Source organism: Phyllostomus hastatus, unplaced genomic scaffold (assembly GCF_019186645.2).
Source record: "Phyllostomus hastatus isolate PE091 unplaced genomic scaffold, TTU_PhHast_1.1 phas_scaffold_345, whole genome shotgun sequence".
Taxonomy (NCBI): Eukaryota; Metazoa; Chordata; class Mammalia; order Chiroptera; family Phyllostomidae; genus Phyllostomus; species Phyllostomus hastatus.
In genome coordinates, this window is record NW_025334024.1 from 17,987,564 (window position 1) to 18,013,917 (window position 26,354).

The 26,354-nt window shown below is 38.7% G+C and overlaps 1 protein-coding gene across 1 annotated transcript; it reads left to right on the forward strand.

Annotated features, from left to right (window-relative positions):
- Positions 1-266: 266 nt before the first annotated feature.
- On the forward strand, positions 267-22,229 carry NAE1 (NEDD8 activating enzyme E1 subunit 1). Its single transcript, XM_045819203.1, has 20 exons — positions 267-374; positions 2,915-3,018; positions 3,107-3,167; positions 4,532-4,562; positions 5,304-5,375; positions 5,605-5,684; positions 6,482-6,591; positions 8,277-8,386; positions 9,453-9,515; positions 9,918-9,981; positions 10,300-10,391; positions 11,696-11,755; positions 11,846-11,979; positions 15,257-15,332; positions 15,632-15,671; positions 17,790-17,876; positions 18,355-18,447; positions 20,692-20,806; positions 20,892-20,941; positions 21,993-22,229. The coding sequence occupies exons 1-20, from the start codon at positions 322-324 to the stop codon at positions 22,100-22,102; spliced, it is 1,605 nt and encodes a 534-aa protein (XP_045675159.1). The 5' UTR covers positions 267-321; the 3' UTR covers positions 22,103-22,229.
- Positions 22,230-26,354: the final 4,125 nt, after the last annotated feature.

Genomic DNA, 26,354 nt, shown 5'->3' on the forward strand with positions numbered 1-26,354 from the left:
TAGTAAAGCGGTTAAAATCCAAATCGGCCTGATTCCAAAGCCGGAGTCCGCCACAAACACCGCACGTAGAGAGTCACCCAACGGATGACTAGAGGGGCTGACGGAAAGAGGGAAGACTTGACCCCCCAAGTCCCAGTCCAGGTCCTGGCTGTGGCGGCACACGCCGGGGCGTACTGGCGACGCGTGCGCACTGTAGCGGCGGCGCCCCCTGCGGGCGGCGCGCAGGAGGCAGCGGCGGCGGAGGGCACGTAGTGCGCCTGCGCGCTCGGGGAGGTTGTGGCGGTACTCTGCGGGAGATCGGCTCTCTGTGCTCCCTCGGCCATGGCGCACCCCGGGAAGCTGCTCAAAGAGCAGAAGTATGACCGGCAGCTGAGGTGAGGCGAGGCTCACTGAGTCGGGCGGGCGGGCCTGCTGGTGAACTCCACTGCGTCCGCGCCGGGCCTGAGCTTGCGAGCTGTGTGGTCCGGCCTCTCTCTCAGGCCTCCCACCGGGTGGGGCCGTGCGGGGCTCCGGAGCCGGCCCTCGGGACTCCGGCCTGGGGCTGGGGGTGCGCCTCCAGGGCCGACCTCCGTTTCCCGGCTGGGCGCGCTCACCTTCCAAGCACTGTGCTGTTTGAGGTGCGGGGTCCCAGCGACATTGGTTGTCTCCAGGTAGGCTGCCGGCCCCGCCTCGTTGTTCTCAGGTTCCTCGTTTTGCAGAATGGGGGAATCACGGCCACCCCATCCAGGCGGCACGTTAGGTATGGGTCCGAGCCTGCACTGTCCAATAGAAGTATAATGCCGTCTCCTGAGCCGGCATGCCGTGTGTCATACATTTTCTAGTAGTCACATTAATACAAAGAAACAGGCAAAATTCTGATAATACGGTTTGTTCAACCCACTGTATCCAAAATACTACCATTTCAATAGGTAACCAATATGAAGTTATTAGAGATATTTTACTTTTTTTTTTCATATCGCTCTCGAAATCCGGCGTTTTACACTGTGTAGCACATCTCCATTCGGACAAGCCTCATGCCTAGTGCTCAGTAGCCACAAGTGGCTAATGGCTACCTTAGTGGGCACTGCAGGTCTAGGCCAGCAGGCAGGTCCTTGGTTATTTCGTCTTCCTTGCTTTTTCTCTTTTCCCTCCCCATTCCTTATTCATTGAGCATCTTCCATATATTAAGGCAGTGGAAGTAACACAAACGCTTGGTTCCCCTTCTTTCTGTAGCCTTGAAGCCAGAAGTGACAGCATGTCCCTAGGGTCTGGAACTCCCATTTGCACCTACAACTGAGTACTGTCTTAGGGGCTTTAGGTGTGCAATCCTGAGAGCAGCCTCAAAGGCAGACATTCTCTGCGTTATAGATGGAAACCTAGGGGAAACTGAGTCTTGGAGAAGTCAGATAACTTGCTCAGTCTTGTGTGGTTGGGCCAGAGTGTAAACTCAGGCCCTTCCGATCTTTTCAGAGCTGGTACTCAGGCTCATCACTCTGGTCCCAAGCTGCTGGGAAAAGAAGCAAGGTGGCAGAGCCCTGGTAACCAACTCATGTTCTCTTGTAAATTCTTGGAGTTCCTTGTGTTTTGAATGCAGATAAAACTGTATGTGATAGCTGAGAAGATCTCTTTGGTTACTAAGTAACTGTAACAAAAGAGTTTTTGCTGAGTTTGGTCCATTTAAGGACCAAATTTTACCTTTTATAATAAGAAGTGGTTATTGATTTTGAAATGTCATATAGGAAAGCAGTTAGAAGCAAAGATGTACAGCCAGTCAGCAGTCAACAAGGCCCTCCTCTCCTTAGGCCAATAAGAGTAGAGAGGATTGATTAAAACATGTTACCTAGAGGTGCACCAGTGATCTCTTAGGCTTACTCTCAAATAACTAAGCATCCATTCACTGAAAACAGGTTAGGTGTATTCTGTGTGCCCTGCTTTCTTAGGAAAACTTGACGTTTTCAGTCCTACTTGTTTCTTTTTGGTCAGGGGCATCAAACTCATTTTAACTGGGGGCCACATCAGCCTCGTGGTTACCTTCAAAGGGCCGAGTGTAATTTTAGGATTGAATTTTTCTGATGGTTTGGGCCTTCCCTATACTACTTTTTTTTTTTTTAAGATTTTATTTATTCATTTTTAGAGAGAGGGGAAAGGAGGGAGAAAGGGAGAGAAACATTGAAGTGTGAGAGAAACATTGATCGGCTGCCTCTTGCATGCTCCCAGTGGGGGGACCTGGCCCACAACCCAGGCATGTTCCCTGACTGGGAATCAAACCAGTGACCCTTTGGTTCGCTGGCTGGTGCTCACTCACTGAGCCACACCAGCCAGGACTATCCCATATATTTCTAATCCTTATTGTATCTTTGTGTTTGTTGATGCATTTATTAATCATGCTAGTAGAATGTTCATTGCATATTATATTTTAAAGCACTCCTATAGAAGTCACTATGAGGCTTTTCAGGTGATAATCAGTTTTCTTGGTAAAGTTATTCTCTTACAGAAATCACAGTGGTAAGTCCTATGTCAAGATCTTAAATATACTGGATCCATGTAACTTAAGGAGAAATGAAACAGAGAACAGAATCGGTTTTAAACCTAAGGCACTTGTTTAATGTTAATGAGCATTTCTAAAGACTTTCCATTCTGTAAGTTATCTGGCTTGAGGAGAGTAATGGACAGGAAGCTGGAAGGCCGGGTTTCTGGTTCTGATTTGACCCTTCATCTAACCATGCAAGGCATCATCCTTAGTCTTAGTCTTATGTTACACAGCTATATAATCCCCATAACATCTCCTGCTGTTCCTGTCTCACATGTTTACCACGGTTATCACATCAGCTGTTCTGTGCAGGAACACTTTGAAGACCAAAGATCTCCATTCAAATAAGAAAGTTGTGCTTTTGTGAAATTTTTAAAAACATTGAATATATATCATGTTTTGTAGGTTGTGGGGTGATCATGGGCAAGAGGCTTTAGAATCTGCCCATGTTTGCCTAATAAATGCAACAGCCACCGGAACTGAAATTCTTAAAAACTTGATACTACCAGGTAATGTAGTTTTGTGGTTGTAAATGTACTTCTTTAAGGTTTTGAACTAGAAACATGTATTCCTGACTGATTTTGTTTTATCTCCCAGGTATTGGTTCATTTACAATTATTGATGGAAATCAGGTCAGCGGAGAAGATGCTGGAAATAAGTATGTTCTATTCTTTTCAAATATGTGCATGTTAGGGAAGGCAGTGTGCTGTCACCGGAAAATGAAGCCTAAATCCCAGCTTCCCATCCTCAGTCAGGTTGACTTGACTCTCAGGTGGACAGTAATCCCTATGTTTAGGATTATGGCGAGGATGAAGGGAGTTAATATAGGTCAAGTGCTAGCACAGTGTCTGGCAAATATGTCATTAATAAAAGACCTCCATCATTACTATCTTGATTATTGTTATTAATGCAAAAGAGTAGTCATTATTCCTTTATTTGTGAAATCTGAACACTTCCTAAGTTCTTGTATTGATTCCTAGATGTTAGTATATAATTAACAATAATTGAATTATTGGATTATAAGAATAATATCTATCTTTTATTTGTGGTGTCTTCTAAGCTTAATCTCTCTCTCACTACACTGTCTCCATAAAAATGCTGTTTTAAAGATGGCCTGCTATATCATTCTTTAAAGATGATCATGTTTAGAAGTACAGAGTTTTTCAGGCTTGCCTTTTCAGGAACTTGGAGTCTGAGATCTCTCATTATATTGATATCTGTCAGTATACAGCAGCAGTGAATAAATACAAGGGAAATCAGAATTTGGTTCATATCGAGCCTTGACATCTTTTCCTTGGGTAATAGTATATCCATCCACAACACAGCCCTTTTATTGGTGTCTGTAAAGAGAAAGTCCTATTACCTTTGCTTACTTGGTTAGTTAGAGCAGGGTGTGATAAGAATAAGGTTTCTTTTCGTTATGCAACCACTGAGCTTGTGCTACAACATAGCGGCCTGACTGATCAGCAGCCTCAGATCTGAGCCCTGGGATATGACGGGGGTACGTGTGGGAAGAAGTCTGAATAGATCTGTTATATTCTACGTACCTGCAAATCAAACAGTTTAATATAGCATTTTCCAAGTGTGGTCTGTGGAGCATTAATTCTGGGGATTGTTAATAACTGCTAAATGGCCAAAGGTATTTCATGGTCAAATGAAGTTAGACATTTCTTTAATATAAGACTTTAATATCATGTGTTTTATGTATGTTATGAATTTCCTAGAGGGAAGTATAACACATGATGTTTACTAAACTCTTTAAAGCCCGGGAACCCTTCTTCTCAGCGTGTCTTGTGAAATTCATATTTTGTGGTACATACTTAAGGGAAACACTGATTTATTAGCTTGCCTGTGATTGTAAGTTTTAATCCAGTTAAGTCCCCAGGAAGGCTGTTACAATCTGTAATGGAAATATAGTTTGTTTTATAGTATGAATGAAGTATACCTGGTATTACAAATAACCTTTCCTTTGTATAGTCAATTAAGAAGCCCTTAACTTTTTAAAAATTTTATCTATTTTAGCTTTTTCCTCCAAAGAAGCAGTATTGGCAAGGTAAATAATCAATTTGTTATAGGATATGGTTGGATTTAAGCATCTAGTGATGCTACTATATTTTGATTTCTTGAAAAGTTTTGACTTTAAAAGAGCTTATTATTTCTCCAAGAAAAAAGTTAAATTAGCTCAATCTTTTCCCCCGATCTTGTAGATCTTTATATGTTTGGTGGTTTAAGAACATAGAACAAGTAATGTATTTTTTTTACACTGTATCCTGTATTAAAGCTAAATCTTGAGTGATGTTAGTGTTCACAGGAAAGAGTATTTTGGTTAACAAGATTTTTTATTAAGAGCCAGGATAAAAGTATTTTACAAAAATAAAAGTATGTTTGTATTTCATATTAAAAAATTGTACAAAGCCATATACAAGTAAATCAACTTAGTACAGTATTCCAAGTGGAAATTACTGTTTCTTTAATGATTGATCTCTTGTACAGTATTGTACATTGGTCCAGAATATCCGTGCATGGTGCTCGGGGTTTTCTGGTCATTTGCTTAATCAGAAAAGTAAGGTGCAATTAATGTGTTCGTTTAAGAACTCTGGGTAATGATGGGTTAGCTCTTATCTAAGTAATATTCTGGTTGAGCCTCAGTTTAAGCACTATGAAAAGCAGAGTTGTCATATCTATGCATGAAATTTGGGTAATTTTATAGTGTGTTTGCTTGATCTGTTAATTGAAGGGTTACATTTTAACCACATCTTTTCTAATTCAAGTCAAATGCTTTGTTTTCAAAAAGAACCGTGCTCAAGCTGCCATGGAATTGTTACAAGAATTAAATAACGATGTCTCTGGGAGTTTTGTGGAAGAGGTATATATGTATATACATTGTTATTTCTGTGCAGAAATTTCATTTTTCAGTAGTTCAAAGTCCTAGAAAGTTAAAATTTTGAATCTTTGTATATACTATATTTAATTGAGAGTTGAATTACTTTAACATTGTTTGGCATGTTGCCTCGTTTGTTCTAAATAGCCTGTTTTCTGTCATGTTTAATGTGACTGTGAACATGTTGGATTTTTTTTCCCCCTGTCCTATTTAGAGTCCAGAAAACCTTCTAGACAATGATCCTTCATTTTTCTGTAGGTTTACCATTGTGGTTGCAACTCAGCTTCCTGAAAGGTAAGTTTTTATGTTAATTTGTTTTTAATTGAATCTCTTATTAAATTTGCATAGTTTTGTTTTCTTTGCAGTCTGTGGTTTTTAAAATTCCTGAACTCTGTAGAAACCTTTAATTGGGAGCACTTGTGAATTTCTAGCATTGAAAAGATAGGAAAGAGAAAAATATTAGATGTGAAACTTTAAAATACATAGACTTAGAGCAGTTAAATTGAACATTGGTTATTTTTGGTGGAAAAAAAAAAACAACTAGTTAGATACAGGGGTGCCCAACCTGCAGCCTGTGGGCTGCATGCAGCCCTGGATGGCTGTGAATGTGGCCCAACACAAAGTCGTATATTTACTTAAAACATTATGAGATTTTGTGATAATATGTTGCAATGTATTCAATGTGTGGCCCAAGACAACTTTTCTTCTTCCAGCGTGGCCCAGAGGTGTCAAAAGGTTGGACACCCTGATAGAATTAATTATAGGGAATACTTGGGGGTGTATGTAAGGATACATGCATTTTATAAATATGTTTTCCTCTTTTTATGGAAATGTTTAGGAAGTATCTTTCAGTAACATTATCCCTAATTCCAAAGTCAAGGCTTTCGTTTCCCTGTAGTCCAAAAGGTATGCTTTCTTTGAAACTGCAGCCTTGTGGAATTGCTTGCTTTTCAATGTATACTTGATCAGCTTATAATGCAATAGATATATCTTTGCATTTATAATTTAGTAAGAAAGCTGCTTTAAGGAGTTTTCATGTTTGGCATATATCCATTTGTTTATGTTTCTCTTTATTGTGCCTTCCTTTACAGTACATTACTACGTTTAGCAGACGTCCTCTGGAATTCCCAAATCCCTCTCTTGATCTGTAGGACATACGGATTAATTGGTTATATGAGGATCATTATAGAAGAACATCCAGGTAAAACTGTTGTACACAGGAGGCTTGCTTCTGGTTGCTTTAGCTATGATTTTAGAAACTTGACAATTTAGAAAGTCAATTTTCAGTTCCACAATAAATTTGTAGCAGCACAACTGGATTTTAGGTTCAAAGTGTTCATTAGAATCAGTATGCTTTAATATTTCTTTTACTTAGCATTACAGGAGGATACAGAGCAGGAGATACAATAGGCACAGCTTCTTCAACTTATTAGGAGGCGCAGCTGCTGTGCAAGTACCTAGCTTTTTTGCCTCTTAACTCACATAGGCATGTGTGGCTGCTTACAGGCAAGAGCCAAGATATGTGGGTCACACTGACACCTAGGGGTCACACCACCTTTTCCCCACCGATCTTTTATTCCATTCTTATACAGGTCTTAGACTCCTCCAGTTCGGGTACACTTCCACAAAACAAGCAAGGCATTTACCCAGCTACTGTTCCGAGGAAAGAGTTACCAGAGACCAAAGCCATTCATAGGCAGGCTTGCAACAATTCAAGGCTGATGTTAGTCCTTTACCTAGAAAATTTTAATCTTAAATCATTGTAACATTTTCATTGATTACTTATACATTCCTCTGAGCCAGGCAGTCTGCTAGTGCAATGATAGCCATTGGCATTGGAAGCAACACTGAGTAGTAGTGTCTGCTTAGGCAGTTAGAGAGTGGCTTGTGAGGATAAGCTTTTGGCAGGGGGTGCTGGGCCATTTAAGAGTTGTAGGTGGGAGAGTGACAGGGTAAAAATTTAAAGTGGGTCACTGAAATGGAGTAGATAATAAATGGATTTGAAGGGGCCAAGACTGGAGGCAAGGCTTGCTATTAGGAGATTTCCAGTGGTTTAGGTGGGAGAGTGAGCAAGCGTGTGCACAAGTGAGCCCCTGACTGAGGGCACATGTTATAAAGATAGGGAAGAGGAGGTAGATGGTAATAAAGGTTAGATCTACTGGCTTTGTGCCTGTCTTTATGTGGATTACTTCATTTAAGTTTTTCTAAAATCCTTATAAGGTACACATTATTTTATCTGCTTTTTACAAATGAGGATGCAGAAGCACCGAGAGATAAGTTATTTGTTTAAGGTCATACAGCTAGCTAGCAAGTAACAGAACTGGCCTAGCTTTAAAGACACATTTTTCTGTACTCCCCCATGTGGAGAGCTGTATATGAAGTGGTATCAGGATGTGGGGAGTGACTGAAGTTAGGCCGAGGGACAGGAAGTCAAGGATGACTATCAGGTTTCTGGGGCAGAGGTTTAGGTAGATGGTGATGCTGTCTGTTGCAGATGACAGGAGGAGTCAGGGTAGGATATTAGGTAGTATCTGAACACACATTTTCATCCATTTTGACCTATTCCAATGATATTAACAAAACTCTACTCTAAAAGGATCTTGGTTTTACTTTTATTAAAACTGTAGTCTATGAGAAAATTGTATTGCAACAACAATTAAAATAAAATTTAAAAAATAAATTAAAAAACTGTAGTCCATGTAGGATTTGTGCTTTTAGTAAAAATGTACATGTAAATATAAATTTATCTCAATAATGGACAAAACAATTAAAATAAACTATAGACCCTATGTTCATTTAAACATTGTAGATTTCCTAATTCTTGTAATGTGTATTTCCAGCAGAATTACTAAAGAAGTAAATTGATCTTTTGGGATTATTTCACAGTAATAGAATCTCATCCAGATAATGCATTAGAGGATCTACGACTGGATAAACCCTTTCCTGAACTGAGAGAACATTTTCAGTCTTATGATTTGGATCATATGGACAAAAAGGTTGGTAGTGTGTGTGACCTTCCATTTATAGATGGACTTAAAACATTTTTCTTTAACATAAGGTTTTTGAATTATACCTATGTGAGAAAAGACTATAAACTTCAATTGTCCTATCATCTAGGTTACATAGTAACAACACTGTACCTAATTTGTTTTAAATAAATCTTTTTTTCTCCAAAATTTAAAAAACTTTTTTATTGAAAAGTACATTAACCAAACATATCTGTGTAGTCAACATCCAGGTCAAGAAATTGGACATGAACATATTCCTCTTCGTGGCCCTTTCCCAAACGAACAGATGTGCCTTTAAAATAGTTTGAATTTGGATGGTTGTTTATTGAAATTGATTCCTCTCAACACTTACTTTTTTTTTTTAAAGATTTTATTTATTTTTAGGGAGAGGAGGGAGGGAGGGAGGGGGAGAGAGAGAGGGGGAGAGAGAGAAACATCAATGTGCGGTTGCTGGGGGTTATGGCCTGCAACCCAGGAATGTACCCTGGCTGGGAATCGAACCTGGGACACTTTGGTTCCCAGCCTGCGCTCAATCCACTGAGCTACGCCAGCCAGGGCTTCAACACTTACTTTTAGTGTTTGAGATTTGTCAAGGCAACTGCATATTTTGGTATGGAAATAATGATATTTATAACATACTGTATAATTTAAGGAATATGTATTTTTTCCTACCTATGTATTAATTTAAATGCATGTACTTGGTTCATCAGAAAACACAAGGAAGATCTTTTATAGTCTAGGATTGGTATCTGAAATCAAGAGATTTGAGCTTTATTTTTGAGTGGCAGGTTTCTGAGACTTTTCTTGATGTAAAATGGGGACAATCATAGTACACACCTGCCATATTAGGATCAAATGGGACACTAAAAGAATTTTGTAAAGCAAGTTTTATTAATCCAGTTCATTTTCCTCCATTCATTAAGTCATATGTACTGGGGGATGATCATAGATATTGTTGAATTTATTGAAAATGATATAGGTAGTGAGGAATAAATATTAACTAATTAATGTTAACTAATACTGATATTTTCTTTTCTTCTTCTCTCATTTTTAGGACCATAGCCACACTCCATGGATTGTGATCATAGCTAAATATTTAGCACAGTGGTATAGTGAAGTATGTCCTTTAAAAAAAAAGAAATTCCATATAACTATAGTTTCAATTTATTATAAAGGATTTCATTGAAGGGAGTGGGAGATTAATATTTGTCATTGCATGGTTTAGGGTAGGTGGGTGCTTTTCCATTTAAATGGAAACAGCAGTTCCTCTTTTGATACTGATATTTTTATTAACCAAGTGAAATTTGAGTAGATGTCATTCTGAAACTTGCAGTGGGGAATGAGTGTGGAGAAATGGCCCATAGTTTCTGTTTTGTATCAAATCAGCCTCTGGTTTTACTTGTGTGTATATTTACTGATGAAATCTCATGTGGATGGGAGAATGGGGGAAACTGTGGGCTCTCAGTTACCATATTTTGAGTTTTTATAACTAGGTTTTTAAATTTTTTAACCAATTTAGACAAATGGACGAATACCTAAAACGTATAAAGAAAAAGAAGAGTTCAGAGATTTGATTAGACAAGGTAATTTTATGGGATATGACTAAGTATTATGTAAAGTTTGAAAAGGAAATTGCTTTAAGCTAATGTATATTGGACTTCTGTCAACATCTTTGTCAAACGATGCCATCATTAGCTGATATTTTATTTTGCCTTGGGAGATTAAGGAACCATTCCTTGTACAGTTTTAGGAATGACTAGTGTAAGCCATACTTCTTCTTAAGTTTCAATATATCTGATCCTCCCTTCAAAATCTGACAACATTATTCCCCTAATGTTGTGGGGAGAGAAAGAGAGGGAAGAAAAGGACTGTTGTTTGCTAACCAATTTCTGTTTTAATAGGCATTCTAAAGAATGAAAATGGGGCTCCAGAAGATGAAGAGAATTTTGAAGAAGCCATTAAAAATGTGAACACAGCTCTAAATACAACTCAGGTATTGAAAGAGGAGCTGGCCCTGGCTGGGTGGCTCAGGTGGTTAGAACATCATTCCAGTATGTCAGGGTTGCAGGTTCGATCTCCAGTCAGGGCATATTCAAAAATCAACCAATCAATGTGTAAAAACATAGAACAGCAAGTTAATGTTTCTCTGTCTCTCAAGTCAATAAATTATAAATAAGTAAATAAGTAAATACATAAAAGAGTTGCTGAAGGATTCATTTAAGAAAGGTTTTCTGAGGTCCTTGTGAAATAGTTGATTTTAGATTTAAGTTAGTATTTCCTAAATTGTATAGTTGGTTAGAAATTAATATCTATAATACAGATTGACTCTTGTTTTAATAATATTCTGTATTTTCTTTAAAAAATGGACATCAGTGCTTCAGTATATAATAGTGATACTGTGACCAGTGTGGCTCAGTGGTTGGATGGTGTCCCACAAAAAGCAAAAGGTCACTGGTTTGATTCCTGGTCAGGGCACACGCCTGGGTTGCGAAGCCAGTCCTTGGTTGGGGAACATACAACAGGCAAACAATTGATGTTTCTCCCTTACATCAATGTTTTTCACCCTCTTTCTCCTTCCCTTCCCCTATCTCTAAAATAAATAAATAAATGAATAATTAAATAAAGTTTAAAAAATAATTAATTAAAATTAACTGCTCAAAGTGGTAGTCTCTTTGAATAGTTACTAATTAGGGTATAAGAATTTCAAATTTTTAGCCCTGGCTGGAGTAGCTCAGTGGATTCAGCGCGGGCTGGGAACCAAAGTGTCTCAGGTTCGATTCCCAGCCAGGGTACATGCCTGGGTTGCAGGCCATGACCCCCAGCAACCGCACATTGATGTTTCTCTCTCTCTCTCTCTATCTCTGTCCTTTCCCTCTCTAAAAATAAATAAATAAAATCTTAAAAAAAAAAGAAACTAAGAATTTCAAATTTTTAACAAGATAGAAAAACATGAAATACTACAACTCAAGCTTGACATTAATGTCTGTACTCTTTGTTATATTTTCAAATGTAAATATATAAGAAGATTTACTTTGGCTTCTTCTTTATCCCATTTATGATGGAAAAGCACAGGTTAGTTTTTAATACTAACAGCAGTGGACAGGGTGGAACTTTCTTCTATTCTCTTGTTCCTAGTCACATTCCATCTGGTGCTGATTCTAAATAAAAGTATAAGCAAATCAGAAGTTTGTATTTGATTATAATTTGAGAATTCAAAGAGCTTGTTCAGAGAAATAGCAGTGAAATAAAGGTGGGCAAATTCTTAGTATAAGTAAATGTTTCATGTTGCTTTGGCAGATCCCAAGCAGCATTGAAGATATATTTAACGATGATCGCTGCATAAATATCACCAAACAGGTAACAGCAAGTAAAAATAGTGCCCCCTTAAGCTTTGGGTCAAATTCAAATGCCACTTACAATAATAATAATTTCTTTGGACTCTTTTAGACTCCATCATTTTGGATTTTAGCTCGTGCCTTAAAGGAATTTGTGGCCAAAGAGGGTCAAGGAAATTTACCTGTCCGAGGCACAATTCCCGACATGATTGCAGATTCTGCCAAATATATAAAACTTCAAAATGTGTAAGTCACTGTTTTTAAACTATGTAATGGAAAAATTAGTTTGTTTATATTAGAGATGAACATATTTTACTAGTCTATCAGAAATCAAATGAAAGCTTATTATAATGTAACTGCTTTAAAAATAAGCTGAAGAGACTTTTGATCAAGATGGAGGTGTAGGTAGACACACTTTGCCTCCTTGCACAACCATCAGAAGCATCACAACTAACCTTAAAAAACATCCAGAACTGCCAGAAAATCGAACTGTATGGAAGTCCAACAACCCAGGATTTAAAGAAGCCATATTCATTCAGCTGGGTAGGATGGCAGGGATGGGGAGCCGGGGCAGAGAGGATGTGGTGTGGTGGTGAGGTGGGCGGCCAGCAGAATGTGCATTCCCACCTTCGTGTGTGGTGGATAAAAACCAGGAGGGATATCTGAGGAGCAAGTCATCCCAGCCCCAGGCCAGACCGTACAGCCCAGGGTTCCAAGTGCTAGGAAAACAAAGCCTCATAACTTCTGGCTATAAAAACTAGTTGAGGTTGGGGTGGTGGAAAAAACTGCTGGTCTCTCACGTCCTGAGTCTGTTTAGAGGGTCAGTACGGTTCTAGAATGTATGCAAACACCCACTATGGGAACCGCCACTAAGGCAACAACTAGAGGGGTGCCAATCACATACAGGAATTGGGTGAAGTAACTAGAAATAGGGTGAGTGCCAAGCAAGCCTCCAGCAGCCAGGGAGCAGAATTGTCCCCACTTTGACCCCTTCCCCACATATAGAGCCACAAAGTGGTGAAGTGGATTAACCCACCTTGGCAATTACTGAAGGCCCTGTGCCATGCAACATAACTGGTATGCCAAGACAGGAGTCAAAGCAGCTCTACCCAATACACAGAAACAAACAGGGAGGCTGGCAAATTGAGGAGATGAAGAATGGCTCAAATGAAAGAACAGAATAAAATCTCAGAAAAAGAACTAAATGAAATGGAAATAGCCAACCTATCAGATTCAGAGTTCAAAACACTGGTGATAAGGATGCTCAGAGAATTCATTGAGTACAGCAAAAGCATCAGGGAAAAAGTGAATGCTACACTAAGTGAAATAAAGAAAAATCCACAGGGAACCAACAGTGAAGGGAGAAAGCCGGTGTTCAATGATTTGGAGCATAAGGAAGAAATAAATAGTCAACCAGATCTAAATAAAGAAACAAGACTTCAAAAAAACAAGGAGAAAATAAGAAGACTCTGGGGTATCTCCAAAAGTGCCAACATCTGAATCATACAGATGCCAGAAGGAGAAGAGGAAGAGCAAGAAATTGAAATCTTACCTGAAAAAATAATGAAAGAAAACTTTCCTAATTTGGGGAAGAAAATAAACATATAAATCCAGAAAGGACAGAGAATCCCAAACAAGCTGGACCCAAAGAGGACCAAACTAAGATATATTATAATTAAAATGCCGAAGGTTAAAGAGGGAATCTTAAAAGCAGCAAGAGAAAAGGAGACAATTACTTACAAAGGAGTTCCCATAAGACCATCAGCTGATTTCTCAAACTTTGCAGGCAAGAAGGGGCTTGCAAGAAGTATTCAAAGTCATGAAAGGCAAGGACCTACAACCAAAATTGCTCTATCCAGCAAAGCTATCATTTAGAATGGAAGAGCAGATAAAATGTTTCCCAAATAAGGTAAAGCTAAAGGAGTTCATCATCAAGCCCTTATGCGAAATGTTAAAGGGACTTATTTAAGAAAAAGAAGATCAAAACTGTGAGCATTAAAATCTCTTTTGACAACAAACTCACAACTATTAACAACTGAATCTAAAAAACAAACTAAGCAAACAACTAGAACAGGAACAGAATTATAGATATGGAGATCATTTGGAGGACTATCAGGTGGGAGGCGAGAGAGGGTGAATGGGGGAAAAGGTACAGGGATTAAGTAGCATAATAGTAGGTACAAAATAGGGGGAGGTTAAGAATAGTATAGGAAATGGAGAAGCCAAAGAACTTCTATGTATGACTCATGGGCATGAACTAAGGGGGGCAGATTGCTGGAGGGAAGGTGGATATTGGGCAGAGGTGGGCAAAGAGGGAAAAATTGGAATAATGGAATAGCATAATCAATAAAATATACTTAAAAATAAGCTAAAGGACTTAGTGGGCAGATTTTGTTTTTTAAACCTTTTATTTTTAGAATAGATTCAGGTTCATGGCAAAATTGAGTGGAAAGTACAGAGTTCTACACCCCGATAGGAGACAGATATTTTTCTTGCTTCTTTCCTGGTAAAACCTAACATTTGAGCACTTAACTCTGTGCTATGAACTGTTCTATGTATTAACTAATTTAATATTTACAACAACCCCATGAAAGAGATACTGTTATTGTCCCAGTTTTATAGATGAGGAAACTGAGGCCTACCAAAGGTATTTTATTCAGGGTCAGACAGCTGGTAAATAGCAGAACCAGGATTTGAACCCATGAAACCCATCTCCATACTCTTAACCAGGGCCCTGTACTGCTTTGGTGACTATAGGTAGACACTTGCTATCCAGGTATCACTATCCTGAACCCACACAGATTGTCATGAGGATGGTTCTCAGTGGATTACCCTTGCATAGTGTGGGCATGGTGCTGATGAATCCAGGGCCACTGGCTTGGTTTCCTCAAGGGCCAAATAATGTCATTCAGAGAGATCTCTCTTCCCTAAACAGATTGTGCTCTTTATCTCAGTCATTGTTTAACAAATCTTTGTTGTCCTAGACTAAAAGTTCAAGTGCTTAAAACTTGGGAGAAGTCATTTGAGGACAGAAAGAAGTATGACCTCACATTGGACGTAGTTAGCTTAACATTGATCATCTTCAGAGATGAAAATATAAATAGACTTAAAAGTTTTACATGAATTTGTAGATGGACAGTTTTCAAGTACTTAACTTTTCTTGGACTTGACTTCAAGGACAAAAATCGTGTCCTTCAGTAATACGTTTTGTTAGGTCCTCTTACCAGAGAAGCATGGGTCATGTATCATGGGGGCCAGTTTTTAAGTTGGGTGCTGTTAATTACAGAGGAACCCCAGGTACTGATGGATTCCGAGAGTCCTTCACCAGCACTGGGAAGATCTCCAGTACTAACAGGTGCTGCTGGTAACATTTCCATGGCATTTCCCCATTTCATATGTTCTAGACCAGTATTTTTTCATGAAAAGGAGAACAGTTTTTTGGGTTTTTTCCTGGTGATATTCAAAACTTGCTGATTTTAAAATGCTATTAGTAGCATTTTGTTTTTTGCGTATTTTTTTCTAGTTACCGAGATAAAGCAAAGGAAGATGCTGCTGCTGTGGGTAATCACGCTGCCAAACTGCTGCAGTCCATAGGCCAGGTAAGCTGCCGGGCACACTTGTCTTCGATGGACAGCACCGCTCCATGTGGGCCTGATCACATGACTCCAGCCAGAAAGGGTTTCGAGATGGAGGCCCTGGCACTGGCTCTGCTTCTTTACAGGGATCTCTCACTTGCCTGCCTAATGAGAACGACTGTTTTAAGGAGACAAGGTGTTTTTCCAGTGCTTACCCAGCACTTGGAGAAAGCCTCCCATCTCACAGAGATTGACTTTTTGCTGTGCCCCCTGATAATCTTCTCTTTCATACTGGAGCAAAATCTGCATTTATCTCTTCACAGGCACCAGAGTCCATTTCAGAGAAAGAATTAAAATTACTCTGTAAGTCCCTTTGAATTAATTTCCTTGTTTGTTTTGCTTCATAAAAATGCCACAGGGAAGGAATTTTAAATGGTTGAAATTTAAAATTTTCCATGGTCTCATGGTATAGATATGTATAATGACTGGGTAAGGTTTTTTTATTCTTTTTTTTTTTTAAGATTTTATTTATTTATTTTTAGAAAGAGAGGAAGGGAGGGAGAGTGGGAGAGAAACATCAATATGTGGTTGCTTCTCACGTGCCCCCGCAGAAGGGACGTGGCCCACAAACCAGGCATGTGCCCTGACTGGGAATCAAACCGGTGATCCTTTGGTTTGCAGACTGGCACTCAATCCATGGAGCCACACAAGCCAGGGCGTTTTTTATTCCGATAATGTAATAAATGGAGAGTATTTTAAGACCAGGTCAGAGGTAGAACATATACTCTTATATATGGCAATGCTAAAAAGACATGAAGGCCAATTAATGGAAAATTGTCATTAATACAGAATTATTTTCAGCATATTAATTTTAAGTAATTTGGGAAAGTTGTATCACAAGACTTCGGGTGTGAAGCCTTAAGTCACATGTAAGTTGACAGTATTGGTTTAACTTCTCATTTTGATCTGTGTTAATTGACTGTAATGGAATTAAGAATTTTACTGTCTAGTTTCAGAGTGGCTAGGCTCCTGGCATCTTTTTGATAACTCCTTAGTAGGCCTGAGACATTTTTTACATTTAAGACTTAGTTTAAGAATAATAAAATCTTTTTTACATGCTGTCTGAAGAGTTTCCCTGTAGCTACTGCCCGTGGTTTCTGCAAAAGTCTATATTTTACATGCTTCTCAGCCTTAAAACTTTATCCAAGTCCTCTATTACATGACTCTTCTATAGTGTTTGTTTAGGCTTGTTTTATTTATTTTTATTTTTTAAAAGATTTAGTGTATTTTTAGAGAGAGGGGAAGGGATGGAGAGAAACATTGATTGGTTGCTTCTTATACATGTCCCATCTGGGGACCAAAGCTGCAACCCAGGCATGTGCCCTGACTGGGAATCAAACCAGTGACCTTTTGCTTTGCAGAATGACGCTCAACCAGCTGAGCCACACTGGTCGGGGCTTAGGCTTAGTTTTAATATCTTGTTCCATTACTGATCTTGAACCTTATTTCTCATGTAGTGTTTGTTCTACTAATGATACCAGATTAAAAGCTGGATGTTGGGTATTTGAGGGTATATTCTGTTCTTTCTACTTAAGGGTATGTTTGAAAATTTCCATAATACAAACTGTTTGTTTTTAAAAAAAAACTCTTACAGCCCTGATCTTGTAGCTCAGTCGGTTAGAGTGTCATTTCAATACACCAAGGTTCCAGGTTCGATCCCCAGTCAGGGCACATCCAAGAAGCAACCAATGAATGCATAAATAAGTGAAACAACAAATTGATGTTTCTCTCTCTCCCTTCCTCTCTCTCTCTCTAAAATCAATTTAAAAAAAAGCCTTATGTATACCAAAAGCACTATATATAACACTTTCTTTTAGGACTGCTTATCTATAATAATGATAAAAACTACTGTTCATTGAGCCCTATCGGGCATTGTGCTAGGTACTTTTGATTGACAGAATAACTTTCAAAGATAAACAATATTATCCCCATTCTGAGGCTCAGAGAGATGCCATCACCTACTTATTCAGTGCTAAACTGGTTGTAGTGCTAAGGACATGAATTTAAGATGACTTAAGTTCTAGTGCCTTCTGTGCTAACCATTAGAGCCAGATAGAAGACATTTCTTCACATTTCCATGTCTGTGAAGAGCATACACACAATTTCTTGTTCTTTTTTTCATTTTTTAATATCTGGGTTTTATTTTTTTAAGGTTTTATTTATTTATTTTTAGAGAGAGGAGAAGGAAGGGAGAAAGGAAGGGAGAGAAACATCATCGTGTGGTTGCCTCTCACGTGGCCCCCACTGGGGACCTGGCCCTTAACCCAGGCATGTGCTCTGACTAGGAATCAAACCGGCGACCCTTTGGTTGGCAGCCCTCACTCAGTCCACTGAGCTGCATCAGCCAGGGCCCAATTTCTTGTTCTTAAAGTGATCTGTGATTTAAACCAGTTACCTCTATAATGTCTTCCCTGTGTTTAGGCAGCAATTCTGCATTTCTTCGAGTGGTAAGATGTCGATCTTTAGCTGAAGAATATGGCTTGAATACAGTTAACAGGGATGAAATTAGTAAGTATAATAATCTTTTGATGCTAGTTATTAATTTTTATTTTAAAGATATTAACATTTTGTGTGTAATAGTATCAGTATATGGTGATAATATAAAAGGATAATGGATATATTTATACTCTAAACCTACCAAAAAGTCATAATTTCAAAATATAAAACTTGATACATATATAAAATCATATTTAGGTAGGTTACTGAGTTGTGTGATATGTAGAACACTAACTAAAGTCAGTATGGTACTACTTTAGTAGAGATTATGGTGACTGTAGTTAATAGTCCATAAAACAACTGGGTTTCATCTAACATATCTCCCTTTATTTTACTATTATTTATCCTTTTCTATTTTATTGTCACAAAATATTAAAATTTTGTGATAAAATTGTCTTGTGTCCTCAAATTTGAGTATATAGTAAATTCAGTCCTTCTTTGTTTTTATGTCATGAATTACCCAAATTGTATTGAGTTTTTTTCCTTTCAGTTTCCAGCATGGACAATCCAGATAATGAGATGGTATTCTACTTAATGTTACGGGCTGTGGATAGGTTTTATAAACAACATGGTAGATATCCAGGTAAGAATAGCAGTCAAATTGTCAAATATAACAAAATCTTGAATAAACACTTGAATTAAATCTGAAAGTGTTCTGGGTTTTTAGAGTTGGTCCTTGATTTTTACTTTGTAAACAGTTTACGCCTAGTTCATCTCAGTGAGGAACTACCATTTGTTTTGTAAGTATGATTATTTGCAAATAGTGTTTGGTTATAAACTATTACAAGGGAATAGTTTAAGTGGCACAATGCATATAGAAGAAAACATTTTTTTTCTTTCAGTTTCTATAGTTTACTTCTAAGACTCACACTGACTTTAAAAGTGGAAATAGAAAGCTACAGGAAGTGTGCCAGTGACTTCTGAACTCAGAACTCGGAAGGTGTAGAGATTTCTTTGCTTAGTATCTAATCTTTGTGTCTGTAAATGTAGTGATTAGGGAATCAGCATAAATCTCAAAGATTTTCAGTTGCCCAGAAAGTTTTTATTATAACTTTAATTATGCAGGATTATTGCATAGCAGTACATTCTAGGTGTACATAAAACCTGTTGCCCCAGCTGATGTCATATGCCCACTGAGTTACAGTCTCAATGAGCTAGCTTACCAGAAGGAAGAAAATGAATAAACACTAAATGTGTATTGCTTTATTGTATTCTTTGGTTAGAATGTATTTTTGGTTATCTATTGCATAACAAACCATCCCAAAATTTAGTAGTTCAAAACAATAAATTATTATCTGATGACTCTGTGCATTGGCTGGGCTCAGGCAGATCGCACTGGGGAGAGGGGGTCTTGCATGATGCCTGGGACTGGAGTGACTCTGAAAGCTTGACTGAGTTAGACATCCGGAGAGACATTTTCACTCAAGTGCCTGTCACTTTAGTCGGGATAACTGGAACTGCTGGGGGCTTGTCACGCATCTGTGTCCACTTGGCTACTGGGGCTCCTTTTTACCATGGCAGTCCTAGGGTAGATGTCTCACATGGTGTCTGGCTTCCCCAGAATTAACAGTCCAAAAGACCCAGGTGGAAGGTATACAGCATCACTTATGTTGTGTTCTGTTGGTTTCACGGGGCCAGCTTAGATTAAGAGTAGAGGGGGACTACATGAGGACATGAAGGGTGTACGTTGGGAGCTGTCCTGGGAGAGTAGCTACCACATAGAGCATAGGCTTTGGACCTAGGTTCAGATCCAAGCTCTGTCACTTACTGTCTCTTGACCTTGGGTGAGTCACTATTTCCTTCCAAGTCTCAGGTCTTTCATGTATGGAATGGCAATAATATCCACTGTATTAGACTGTTAGGGTTAGATATGTAATGTATGAAAATCACTTTACACAGTGCATAGCACCTTGTAAGTATATTGCTATTATTGTGAGGAAGAGAACTGGTGATCATTTTCAAACCATAATGGTTAAAAATATTGATTTTTTTATAATCTGAATGTTTTGGCAATTATATTCTTCCTTCCTATAGTAATAATAATAATAGCTTACCTTTGATGACATTATAGTTTAGTCATTAACAACTGCCTGGACTTGTATCCTGGCTTTGCTGTTTACTAGCTAAGTAACTCAGGCAAATAACTTAATTTGCACCTCAGTTTTTCCATCTGAAAAATGGAAGTAATAGTACCTACTTCATAAGGTGGTTGTAAGGATTAAATATATTAATGTACATATGATGCTTAAGATAGTCTCCAGCATTTGTTAGTGCTCAATAAGTGTTACTTGTTATTATAGATTTATGTCCTCAGTGTCATTTAATCTTCTGGAAATGGGTAATAAACACCATAGTTTTTATAAAGGGTAAAAATAGGATGTCACTTTCTCATTCATTCTATTCTATCAAAGAAGTATTGAGCACCATCTGTGTGCCAAACACTCTTCTAGATACTGGATATGGAGCAGTGATCGAAGCAGGCTTATCAAACTCGAATTTTAATAGTTTTTTTTTTAAGATCATCTTTTCAATTATAGTTGACATACATATTAGTTTCAGGCATACACTGCAGTGATTAGACATTACATAACTTAATTGATCATTCTGATAAATCTTGCACCGTTCTGACACCATACATGTAATAGGTTTTTGATGACTTCTTTGATTGTTACAGGTTCATGATATTTGCAAATATTGGTCTCCTACTTTGTTATTTTTGTTCTTCAGTTTCACACCTTACTGTTTTGACTAGAATACCTGAAACTGGATTAAATATTTGAATGACAAGTTTATTTTAATGAAAATTAACTTACATGTATATTTTTAGGCGTATATAACTATCAAGTTGAAGAAGATATAGGAAAATTGAAGTCATGTCTCACCAGCTTCCTTCAGGAATATGGACTATCTGTAATGGTGAAAGATGATTATGTCCATGAATTGTAAGTACTTTTTAAGCCATATAAGAGATAATACCGGTACCTATCATAAGCTAGTCTAAGTTTACGTCTCTATCCTTTCCTGTAGTTGCCGATATGGAGATGCTGAGCCACACACCATTGCTGCATTCTTAGGGGGTGAGTTCCAGAGATGGGAAATTGGCTTCTGTGTTATAGTAGTTATGAAGTTTTGTTTTCTTTGCTCTTTTTACAAGGGAGGTCAGTGAAACAGGATGATAAGTATTAAGTGGCACAATAGCATTATATTCTTCAGGTCTTTGTTTAAAAGTTGTCTTTCCTGTGAGGCCATCCCTCACTCCCTGATTTAATACTGAGACCCTCCTCTTGTACTCATATCCTTTTTCCTTGCGGTTTCTCCACAGCACTTAGAGTCATTTGCCATGCTATACATTTTACTTATTTGTAAATGATCTGTGGGGGCACTGAATTTTGTCTTTTCTTCCCTATCATATCCCTCATACCTGGAATCTGGTACATAGTAGAGTCTCATATTGTACTGAATCAATGAATATTTGTGGAAGATCAAGCTTCAGATTATAAAAAGTAAAGAATTTTTTCTTAGTAATTTTTTGTTTTTTTCTTCTGTTGCTTTGTTTTGAGTAGTTATAGCAGTCTGGCAGTATTTAATAGAGAGTCTTTCCAAATTACAAATGTGTTTAGAACAAATACACTGTTTATTCCCTTTTTATTTTATTTTTTTAATTTTAATTGTTCAAGTACAGTTTTCTACCTTTTACCCCCATACCAACCCACCCCCACAGCCCTGCCCTTTTTATTCTAAAGTATAAGGGTATCCTTTGAGAATCTTTTCTGCCTATATGTATCCTTTAAAATGTATTCAGCCATAGTACTATTTTGACTTTTTCTACTTAATGTATCTTGCTAATTAATGTTTCTAAACCACAATCACTAAAATTATCTCATTCTTTAAAACTGGCATAATATCCTGTGGTATGAATGTATAAAACAAAACTTTTAATAATATAGTTATAAAAAGTCATAGTTCTTTATTTCGATATGACTGAGTAAATCATGTCTGTTTTGGATTACCTTTAAACACCTTTGCTTTTGGAAAAAGGGAAGGTTTTCTTTACAGAATTGAATATTTGTATGTAACTCTTGAAATTTACTTCTTTCAAAGATTTGCTTTTCTTCTTTTTCCTTGCAGGAGCTGCTGCTCAAGAAGTTATCAAAATAATCACCAAACAATTTGTAATTTTTAATAATACTTACATTTATAATGGCATGTCACAAACTTCAGCAACTTTTCAGTTGTAGAATAAGTACCCTATGTTGTGTATTAAATGAAACTTTAATTACCTTCAGGTTGTGCTCAAATATGTAAAATGCTGCTAAGGGAGAACTGTTAAATTGTTCCCTTAATAAACATTTTTCTCATTTGTAATAATGTCGTCTTGTTGTTTGGGGGGTCGTGGTGTGTGTGTGTGTGTGTGTGTTTGAAGGAAGCAGTCGTTTTCCCAGAGAATAAAAGCTATCCATTTCTAATTGTTATTTTTGGCTTACTGTCTCAAAGTTACTTGGAGAAATCTTGTGTTTCATTAGAAATAGCTTCAAATATTTTCTTCTACAGTCTAAAATAATTAAATCCACGTGCAGATTTTAGCGATGGATATTTTAGGACCATCCCTTTGTTAAAACTAACAGAATTTTAAAAGCAAATGTTTCAGATGTATCAGTTGATTAGAAACAGGGACAGGATGCAACGCGGAGGGAAGGCTGGAAGAGGAATGAGGGCCGTCCTTCCCCCAGCCAGCCTGCGCACATGTGCTTGGCCCACCAAGACCCTCAAGGCCATGGTCCCAGAGCCATCTTATTTTATCACTGAGACCGCCAAATTAACTCCTAGGGGTGAACCACCCCCTGAGCAAAGGAAGCACTCACCGTGGCTGTGAGATTAAAGGATTTACCCTTAAAATTGTGATTTTGCCAACCCACATGTTTGCTCATCCCTGCCTTTTAGGAGACTCCACGTGGGGGTGGAGCTGCCGGAAGTCCCGCCCCACGGAAGTGAGCCTCACCGTCTGGGTGGGAAACGGGCTCCTGCTCCTGCGTTGTGGTAGGGAGGCCGAAAGCGCTGAAGGGCGGGAACGCAGAGGGCCTCGATTTGAGGGTAAAGGACGTAGTTCCCTTGTAGTTCGTGTTCGGGTCCTACCCCAGCCCTGTCCCTGTCCCGTTTTGTTGCCTCCTGTAGAAAACAGACTGTGGCCTGCAGGCCCAGGTGGCCGTCACGGAGGCAAGGGTGCAGAATGCCCCGCGGTTCCCTTCGTAGCCCGCCCACGTGAGAGAATGGGTTGATCATGCGGGAAGGGGCCCTTCTCAGGAAGCAACAGACCGCGGCTGCAGTCCCCGCAGCACCTGGTGGGACACAGCATTGGCTTCCACCATTTTGTCAGGTTCCTAGAGCCCGGCGGTTTTCCACCCGCTCGTACTTCAGAATCCGCGGGCGCCTCCCCAGGTGACTCTGATGTAGGGAAGGGGCGGGAGCCACCGGTGAGGTCGTTCCCCAGACCGTGGGGAGACCGTGCGTTCCTCACCGTGGGTGGGGCGGGCACGGTTATTGGGCTGGTTTTCGCGCCCACCCGCTGCTGGTGAAACGCCGGTGGTGGGGCCTTTAACCAGAGCCCGGTCCCTCACAGGAGTTGGAGAACCTGGTCTGAGAAGAGCCTCAGGGGCCGCCTGTGCCCTTCGAAAGAAAGCAGTTTGCCAGCTCTCCAGGTGAGCCAGGCCTGGGAGCTCACGACTGGAAATTCAGGAGACCGGCGGGGCCCGGCCTTCCCTCCGGGGGAAGGCCACGTGCTCACCGGGGTGGGGTGGGCGGGGTGCACGCGGAAGGGCTGCGCCAGTGGGCTGAGTGTGAACGTCGAGGGAGAGCTTACTCCAGGTGCCCTTGGCTTGTTTTCTGGGCCTGCTCGTTATTGCTCAACCTGCTCCATTCCTGTAATGAGAATTGATTGTACAGTACATGGATTTGCATATTGTTGGGCCTTTTCTCCCTTGCCTCTTCCACTTTAGAAGGAATTTTCCACTTTCCACTTTGTAGGTATCCACTGTCAGCAAGTTAGTGCCGGCATTTAGTGCTGGGATTTTTCAGCGGTGCAGCTTTGCACAGAAAGATACCACTTACCGCCGCGGCTGGGTGGGGCAGCTGGTTGAGCGTCCTCCCGTAAGCAAGCAGGTGACAGATTTGACCCCTGGTCGGCGCGTGCTAGGTTATGGGTTCAATCCCCCACCAAGGCAGATGGTCGACGTTGATGTCTGTCAATGTCTGTCTGTCTGTCTCTCCGTCTCTCCCTCTCTGTTCCTCCTTTCCTCTCTAAAAATCGGTGAACATATTTTCAGGCGAGGATTAAAAGGAAAGAAAGAAAGAAGTCACTTATGTTTCTGGTATTTGGGGGTGGTATTTTGATTTTCAAAAGCTTTTCATGTCAGCATTTACTAGTCCAGCTAAAAGAATGACGTTCAGCTGCTTCTCTTGCTTAAATTTGAATTTGAGATAGTACTATTTGGGTAGTAGAATGAGTGAAACCTGTAAATGGGATACTTTCTTCCTGTTATCTCGACTTCCTCCCCTCCCTTTTTCTGTAAGAGTACAGAAAATAATTTTGAAATCTTGTTGTTAATTACAGTTTGCATCTATCCATTAAGTAAATGCTTTATTGGGCAGATGTTTTTGTTCTTGGGAATAGATTATATTTTAAATTTTAAAATATAATTTTATAATTATCAATCCCTTTAAAGTTGTAACTTGTCTTTTGCTATGGATATTTTTTAAACACTTAGTGAGTGAATAGATGACTTGTATTAGTGCAGGTACCTGGTACTTGGCAAGCTTTATCTAATTTTAATGTGCAAAGTAACCATTTATTAGAAAATTGTATCAGAAAAACAAAGGAATACAACATAGTGTATTTTGACATTTCAACTTCAAGATATTTAGATTAAAAATTATATCTCTCTTTAAACATAAAATTATATTAAAAAGCAGAATAGATTAATTAAAACTAAGGAAATAGTCCTTAACCTCCCTCAACTATCAAAAACTTCCACAAATGACACAGTAGTCCATTTTTTAAGCCTTTTTTAGTTTGGTCTTTCCTCTCCCAAATCTTAACCCATTTGCTGAAAGGTAATACATACTTACATATAGGAGATAGTCTAATACTGCAGAGGTTAAGAGTGTCGAGCCTGGCTTTGGATGTTCTTGGTTCCCATTCCAGCTCTGGCACTTACTAGCTGTTCCAACTGGGCAGTCTTGACCTTCTCTTCATGTGTCTTTATCCTTAGAGCCCCCTTGTGGTGGTGTGGTAATGACTAAAAAGATACTTCTATGGTTTATAGAACAGCGCTTGGTCTACAATAGCACTTACGGAACACTAGAATTGTTTATTATAATTGTGAAAAATAGAAAACAAATAAAACACTATAGAACCACCAGCTAAAGACAACGAGTGTTCTGTTGCTGTTTTGTAAGAGAAACATTTTGTTCTTGCTTTTAAACATTTTGAGTAAACAACATCCTGTGGATGTGCTATAATATACCTAATGATTCCCTTTTGAATGGTAAAAAAATGGCAAATTTAGGTTAAAAATGGCAAAACTAGAATATATGTGTATATGTGTATATTACTTTATAAAAGATTCTCACATATATTTAAAACTACTTTGTTTGGGATTTTTTTCATGTTTTCCCCCATCACCCAAGGACATGCTTATTGATTTTAGAGAGGAGAAGGAATGGAGAGAAAGAGAGAGAAACATCAATGTGCTCTGACGGGGAATTAAACCCATGACCTTTTGGTATATGGACAACACTCCTACCAACTGAGCCATACTGGCCAGGGCAGGAATTTTCCTATCTTTTTGAGAGTGAAAATGAAAAAATAGAAAGGATAATTTGGTATGTCCCTTTAACCATGTAGTATTGAAGTACATAAGAATTTTAGAGTTCTGCGAATCCTGATTTATTGCTGTAAGAAGTTAATTGGACTCATATTTTTTATAAAAAATCAGTTTAGTATTTTAAAATAAAGCATAGAAGAGGCCATATCAGGGTTGCCAGTTATTTTTAAAATTCTCCTAATAAATAATACATAAACAAAGATTTCAGTTTAATAGTGAAATACTATGTTGAAAAAACCAGGGGTTAGAAATTTTTTTAGTATTAAGCTTAGTGTGTAAAGAGAAATGCAGTTCTGAAGACTGTGTGCATGTGTGTTTTAAACTTCTGACTCATGGAAGGAGGCCCAATCTGAAAGGATGGAATGAAAATGTATAGGAAAGAAAATGGGAAGGACCAGAAGAGGTCTAGTTAGATTCAGTTAACCAACCATTTGTGTGTTTATTTAATAAAATGTGTTGAAAGCCTGTAGTACTTAAGAATGCCAGGTGCATGTTTGTACATTTTCAAATTTAATTCCTGTAACTACTCTATGAAGTAGGAACTTCCGATTTTACAGGTGGGGAAACTGAGCCTCAGAGAACGAAAGCACACCCTGTATCACATATCTAA

Excerpts from the sequence above, each read along its gene's own strand:
- NAE1 (XM_045819203.1), top strand. The coding sequence starts at position 322 with ATGGCGCACCCCGGGAAGCTGCTCAAAGAGCAGAAGTATGACCGGCAG. Across the intron at positions 3,168-4,531 it reads GGAGAAGATGCTGGAAATAA|CTTTTTCCTCCAAAGAAGCA; the intron begins GTATGTTCTATT and ends TATCTATTTTAG. Across the intron at positions 20,807-20,891 it reads GATGATTATGTCCATGAATT|TTGCCGATATGGAGATGCTG; the intron begins GTAAGTACTTTT and ends CCTTTCCTGTAG.